General features: G+C 41.6%; 1 protein-coding gene across 1 annotated transcript in view; it reads left to right on the top strand.

The window, feature by feature from the left end:
- Positions 1-6,054: 6,054 nt before the first annotated feature.
- The window catches only part of WIF1 (Wnt inhibitory factor 1), a 48,795-nt gene continuing 48,236 nt past the window's right edge, over positions 6,055-6,613 (top strand). Inside the window, exon 1 of the mRNA XM_085323840.1 lies at positions 6,055-6,279. Within this exon, the coding sequence (XP_085179966.1) occupies positions 6,055-6,279 (225 nt within the window). The remainder of the gene's footprint in view (positions 6,280-6,613) is intronic.

The following is a 6,613-nucleotide window of genomic DNA, read 5'->3' as shown; positions in this document are numbered from 1 at the left end:
TTGTATGTGTGAAGATTACGTACAGAGAGAATGTATTATTTTTGGAACACCTCAGAAATTCACCCTGGTAAACAAAATGACACCGTTAAGAGACATTGGATTTTTACATCTTCCTCAGAACTGCTGTGGGCCACCACTAGTCATGACACTGGATCAACTGCCTAACTTAACACTGCAATTTCTATGTAATGTTATWTCGTCTCTCAAGCATCACAAGACAAAATACCTTGGCAAAGTGACAATGCTCTCTTCATTCTTTAAAACGTACTACAGAAGTTTCATAAATGCAGAGAATAAAAGTAACTCATAGGAATTATTTTACATACCTATTTTTCAGTATAAATATTTATTTTAGTGATTTCCAAGAGTATTTCACAACTAAATACTTAATGCAACCTGAGTAAATTCATTTCATTTTTTCACTCCAATTTTAAATATTATAAATAGGAAATGTAGAATAAATTATGCTCATACTAAATTAACTTTAAGTATTTATTTTAGTATGTTTTTCACTTGTTTTATAGGCATATAATTTTCATGATTTCTCATATTTTCCAATCAGAAACAAATTTGATAATCAAGAGTTGAGAAAACAGAAGCAATAAAAGAATTTAACTTGTATAGAAGGGATTTATAAAAATAGAATAAAACTGAATACAAAAGGTCTACATTTCTTCAGTTAAAATTATTTCAGTCTGATCGTTTCCAAATAAGAGTTCATATCTCTCAGTTAAACGCAAAATCAGTTTCAGAAATGGACTGAAGCAAAGTCCATTCCCAGCACTGGGACAAAAAATTGGGAACTGATGCCTTCAAGCTCATAGCAATGATCAGTTTTGGAATGAATTAATAAAATAGTCAGTGTACACAGTTCCACTTCAAACATTAGGATATTAAAGTCTTAGTTTACTGCTATCTATTAAAAAATGAAAATAAAAATAAAAACTCATGAACTTAAAGCCATGTATATACTGAAGCTTAAAAGGTTTGATTCGTTTTTTAAAAGCTAGAAAATGGCACACAAGTTATAAAGAGAAATAGCATGCAAAACAGTGCAAATTCAAACACTTCTAAAAATCCCAGGATAAAGACTGTGCATATAACACATTTTCATGCATCATAAGATGATACTTAATGATACAGATGCATAAACAAACAATGTCAACTTGGTACTTTATATTTGCCCAACTCTTCTTAATCTGGTCCAGACCTTCTCTGGTAAACTATCCTTTTTAGAAGATATTTTCACACCATCTCTGGGATTACCCACCTCTTAATGGGCAGAGGAGAGGGAACAAATCCAGTAAGATACAGCCAAGTCAATKAGAACGATAGCCGCCCCGTACATATATATGACCTAACATTTTGGGGATGCTCTGTGGCAGCCTGCTTTCTCTGGGGAAAAAAGCTACTTTTCCTGCTGGTCTCCAATTCATGTTACTAAGAAGAAGCCCATTCTTCTCTGTCTGGAGGACTCRATTACTAGTGCAGCCCATCAGCTGGAAATCCTGCTGCTCTCCAGCTAGGGTTTTGAAACGCTGTGCTGGCGCATGGAAGTCAAGTGATACTAGGCTCTACCCTGCCACATGCGTCGTGCCCAGCGTACTTCACTACACCCCTGCCATCTGCAAGTATTAATCTGCAGACTAAGGAGGCAAAATGAGGCAAGTCAAAGGTTTCAGCAAACTTTCATGGAGTTCCAGAAATAAAGAACAATCCCCACCGGGGAAAAAGAATTCTTTTAAGTAACTTGCCTATTGCCACATAGGAATGTGACATAAACAAGGACAAGACCCTATCTCTGTTCAACTGCTTTAGCCGTTAAATGATCATYTTTTATTCCTGCAAACTCCTGTCTTACTTGCTGTGCACTTTTCARCTTAAGCAACCAATGAGGCAAGGACTCTAAAAATATAGACTTCCTCAGTATCYAGCTTAATTCAATTCCAGATTGATTCTATGCTCTCCAATGGATGAGACATGGATATTGTAGGAAAAGAAACAGAATAGGTAATGCAAAACTGCATTATAAGCAATATAAAACAGGAGTSCTCTCCTGCCTTTAGAGTGCTTGACTTTACAACCTTTGGAGTGCTCCTTTAGTACAGTTTTTAATACTGCAATATACGATATATTCTAGAATAAATAACTGAAATGTTATATTCAGAATAATTGAAAAAGAAGATTTTGATTTTTATACGAAATTTTAGAAACATCAACATACTCCAATTTCAGCAAAACTGGTTCTTCTAATAAGAATAGTTCTACAAAATTTTTCCCTGCCAGCTCTTAATGCCTTTGGGATGAAAATTATCACCTCAAGACATATTTATGTCCATTACTATTATTATTTATGCCTTTTTCTGCCTCTTTTTACGTTACTCATAACTAGTGATCAAAGGCCTCAGACAATAAATGCCGTATCACTTCCTAGATTTATCATCATTCAAAACCTTCATTCATTCCAAGACGGTCATGAAGAGGATGTTATCAGTCACAATAAATATCAGACCAGGCCATGAATGTGCTATAGATGCAGTGCCATGAACATCAGCAAATCTTGACAGCCACATTCACAAAATAGTCCTGTTTCCTTGCCTTTCCTTCCCTGTTCTCCATTCCATCAAAGAGCCGCAAAACGTTAGTTTTCCCAAGTATATTCCGATGCACTCTTCAGAAGGCTCTCAAGTCAATCAAAAAGGTAATATGCAATGTCAGCTAGGAGAAAAAGGCATTTAAATAAGGGATCAAGAAGAAATTTAGCAAGCTTTTGACTAGATCTTCACATCGCAAAGCATGCTTTGTAAACCGTATCCTTGATGCATCTCATTGCAGTATTACGGTAGAAACAGACTCAGCTGAAGAACACAGCAGTACAACAGGCCGGTCTTAGCACTGGTACTAGGCTCATTTTAGCCTTGGTAGATGAACCTGGAGAACAAATGCACCAAGTCAGAATGCATGCAGAGGAGCATATGGGCTTAGACAGTCTGTAGATACAAATACAAAATCACTGAATAATATTCAGTCATTACTTATTTCCGCAGACAGCAAGTTCATCATTACTGCAACCTTTACTCAGCAGTATATACTACTGTCGGGGGATATTTGTATTATACTATTACATTTTCAGAAATTATCCTGCGCCAAGGAACTTCAAATGGCCTTCAAATTCCCTGCCCTTGCCTGATCTTAAGAAAGCCCCTTCCGTAATAAATAACAATGCAAACAACTGTATTAGAATATACAAAATTCTCATCTGTGCTAAGGTCCCATTTTAGCCTCTTTATAAAAGCTTTATAGGTTAGGTGTTATTTTTTCCACTACATTTTTATTTAGTTACAAACTTAAAATTGCTTGTGTATTATGGAGCTATGAAAAATTAAATGTATTTAACTTTTAAAATTAAAATATTTTTCTATTTGGGAGCATAAAATCAAATCCAAAATAATATATGCGGTATTACAGATATCTCAAGCATCCACATGTTATAACTTTTTCGGCATGGTTTTTTAAACATCAACTGAAAGGTAATCTCTCTACCTGTTTATCAGATTATTCAACAGGATGCATCAAAAATGAAATCTCTGATGTGTACCCTAATGCCTTTTAAATTGCTTTCAATAGTCCAAACTATGCAAGTTAAACCCCATCATCTTCCTTGTGCATGGTGGGGTCAGTAGGGATGACTCAGGTGCTGAGAGCTGCTCCACTCCCAGAGGAGAGAGAGGTATTCCCGCATGAAGGTAACATGCTCACAGGCCACTCCAGGAGAAACTCAGTCTCTCTGCTTCAGTGAGCAAACCTGCTCATTTGTATACCTGTCAAGCAAATTATGTGTACTGTTAGGTCAAGTGATCTCCCAGCAATGGAGAGCTTAGAAGAAACGTAGCTCGGACAAAAYGTTTTTGCTCTTTTGTGTATCTACCTCATCTCAATTTTCAATGCCTCTGTCAATTCAAGATTAAATTAGGCACTCAGCACTTGGGATCACGGAGAAAGCTAAGCTAATAAAAAAATCAGCAATATGGTCACTCATTAGTCCAAGTAGATCACACTGGGAACACTACAGCAACAGAAACTCCTGTATTTGTGGGTACACTTGAAAATGTCTTGTTAATAATGAAGACCAAATAGCTTGGTTCATGGTTCCTTCGGTGGGACACCACTTTAAACAGCACAACTTGGAAACAGTCRAATCAGTGCTGCCGTCATGCATAAAAAGGCGGACTTATGGCTGGATGCACGGGCTTTCGGGTGCCATCATTAGAAAAGTGTAAGACATAGCATTGCTATCGATGCAGACGGTTGAATTACAAAGCATACTTTCAGCTGAGCTTTCCAGGTGATTTGGTTCCCGAAGCATTACTGGCAGCTTTACTCCTTCAGCGAGTTGCTGTGAGCGGCATTTGCCTGTGGAGGGCCACCTTGCACCAAGCGTCTCCTCACTCCCAAACCCCCGGCAGCTACCTGCGAGAGGGAAAACCAGCCTCCGCTTCTTTTAGAGGGGGAAAGGGCACAAGCACTAGCTAAATGCTCTCAGAAGACAGRAAACATCAATTCTGGAGTAATCTCACTTAGAGGTAACCTTGTAAGTGTATATAGTCATTTAAGGAATAAGCACATGAACATAYATAAGAATATCATGTGAATATATATTATAATGAATATATATTATAATATCACATGACTAGGCAGTGTAAAATGTATTTTAAAAACCATATGCTATTTAATTAGCCTTATCTCATAAGCAACTATAGATAGCAGTGGGAGTTCTGTTAGAAAACATACACTAACTTCAGCTTTTGGATGCTAAACTTTTCTGGTTGGGCTCATTACTCAGGAACCCTCTGAGAATTTAGTAGAACCTCCTATATTTGCCTGCAAATGTGTTTCTCAGGTAACCTTGTGCAAATCACTCATCTCTGTGTCTCAGTTCCACATCCATAAAATGCAGTGAAAGTGCAAGGAAAASCATTTGGAAGTGCTGTGAGGTGCACAATGCCATTGCAACAGGAGCATTGTATGTGCTTCTGTACAGAAAACTTAAGAGTTTTCTKTTACTGTTCTGCTTCATAATTACAGGATACTTATGAATATGTGTCCATTTACATATGTACTATATGTAAGCAGATATGTCTGTCTCTCCATTATGCGTCTATGCTCGTCCGACAAATTTAACAATAAAATCCAAAGCAGACAAAAAACCRACAGAAAAGAGTAGAACATATTCTACTACAGGAATGCTGGATTAGCAAAGTGATCCATTTCCGCTGGGGAAGAACTGCCACTCGGTGCAGCCAGGCTGGGCGCTAGGCTCTGCAGTCTGGTCTGCCGGAGCCGCAAGCACTTTGCCTGGCTTTGCCGGACGTCCTGGAGCACTGTGGATGGTCTCTGGGAAGTCTCTGCCCCAACTCAATACACACACGTGCCATTTCCATCATACTTCTCAGATCCCCAGCTCAAACACAGTGTGTACCAGGTGATGGTGCTAGCAAATGCAATTTCTTCAAGCAGGCACGAGTTTCTCCCAGGGTGCCTTTCCAGTTCTCGGGTTGCCAAAGGGTGCTGCCTGGTGCCCCCACAAGACAAATCCTKGGAGGGTGCAGGAGCAAGCAGCACCATGTGCCTGCACAGCAGGTACAAGGCACAGTGTCCCTGTCTCAGGTTTCCTGTGGCAGAGAAGCATAGCGACATTTGATGGTGTGTGTGCAAGAGCAGGCAGTTACGTGAAGCCCTGGGGGAGCAGAGGGCTGACTGCCTGACCACACCATGGCTTTTCCTTTTCCTAGTTAAACTGGAGTGCAACTGTCCTTCAAGACACGGGAAGGAGCGTGACCAAAGAGAAAAGCAACAASCTCCTTGCTAACCAGAGGAAGGCGACATGGCTTTAACTGGGCCACGTTGTCAAGCCAATTGACCAGAGAAGCTCTAGCTAAGCCAAGGGACCACTGGGGTGCAAAGTGGGCTGCTCCCTGTGCCCACAACCCAACRCTACCCTCAGCCTCCCGCGCCACTTCTGGGAGATGTGGGACCAGTCAGTAGTCTGCCCCCATGGCCTTCCACATTGATGTGAAGGAAGATGGCACTGCCCATAGGCCTGTGAGAAGATGGCATGGAGGAAGGTGGTGCTGGGGAAGATGGCGTGGGCGAAGATGGTGTGGGGAGAGATGGCACTGCCCGCAGGCCCACAGAAGAGAGAGCTTGGGGGAAGATGGTGCTGGGGAAGATGGCATGGGGGGAGATAGCATGGAGGAAGATGGCACTTCCCACAGGYCTGTGAGAAAGATGATGTGAGGGAAGAGGGCATGGGGGGACGATGGCTTGGTGGAAGACAGCAAGGAGGAAGATAGTGCTGCCCATGGGGAAGATGGTGTAGGGGGAGGTGGTRCCAGGGAAGACCATGTGGAGGGAGAAGGTGCTGCCCACCGGCACAMGGGGAAGATGCCACGGGGCAAGAGAGCTCGGGGCAAGCCGGAGAGGGGGAAGCCCACAGGCCTGTGGGGCAGTTGGCTCTGCCCTAGATAAAGTGCCGGGCACCACCGCGGCGGGACCCCGAGCCCGAGCCCGCCCCCCGGCGCGGCGCTGTGCTGCGCGGCACTGCGCGGCCCGC

This window comes from Rhea americana, unplaced genomic scaffold, assembly GCF_003343005.1.
Source record: "Rhea americana isolate MKP2758 unplaced genomic scaffold, rheAme1 scaffold_88, whole genome shotgun sequence".
NCBI classification, from domain to species: Eukaryota; Metazoa; Chordata; class Aves; order Rheiformes; family Rheidae; genus Rhea; species Rhea americana.
Note: the sequence above shows the minus strand (reverse complement) of the source record. Positions and strands in the feature narration are given on the sequence as shown.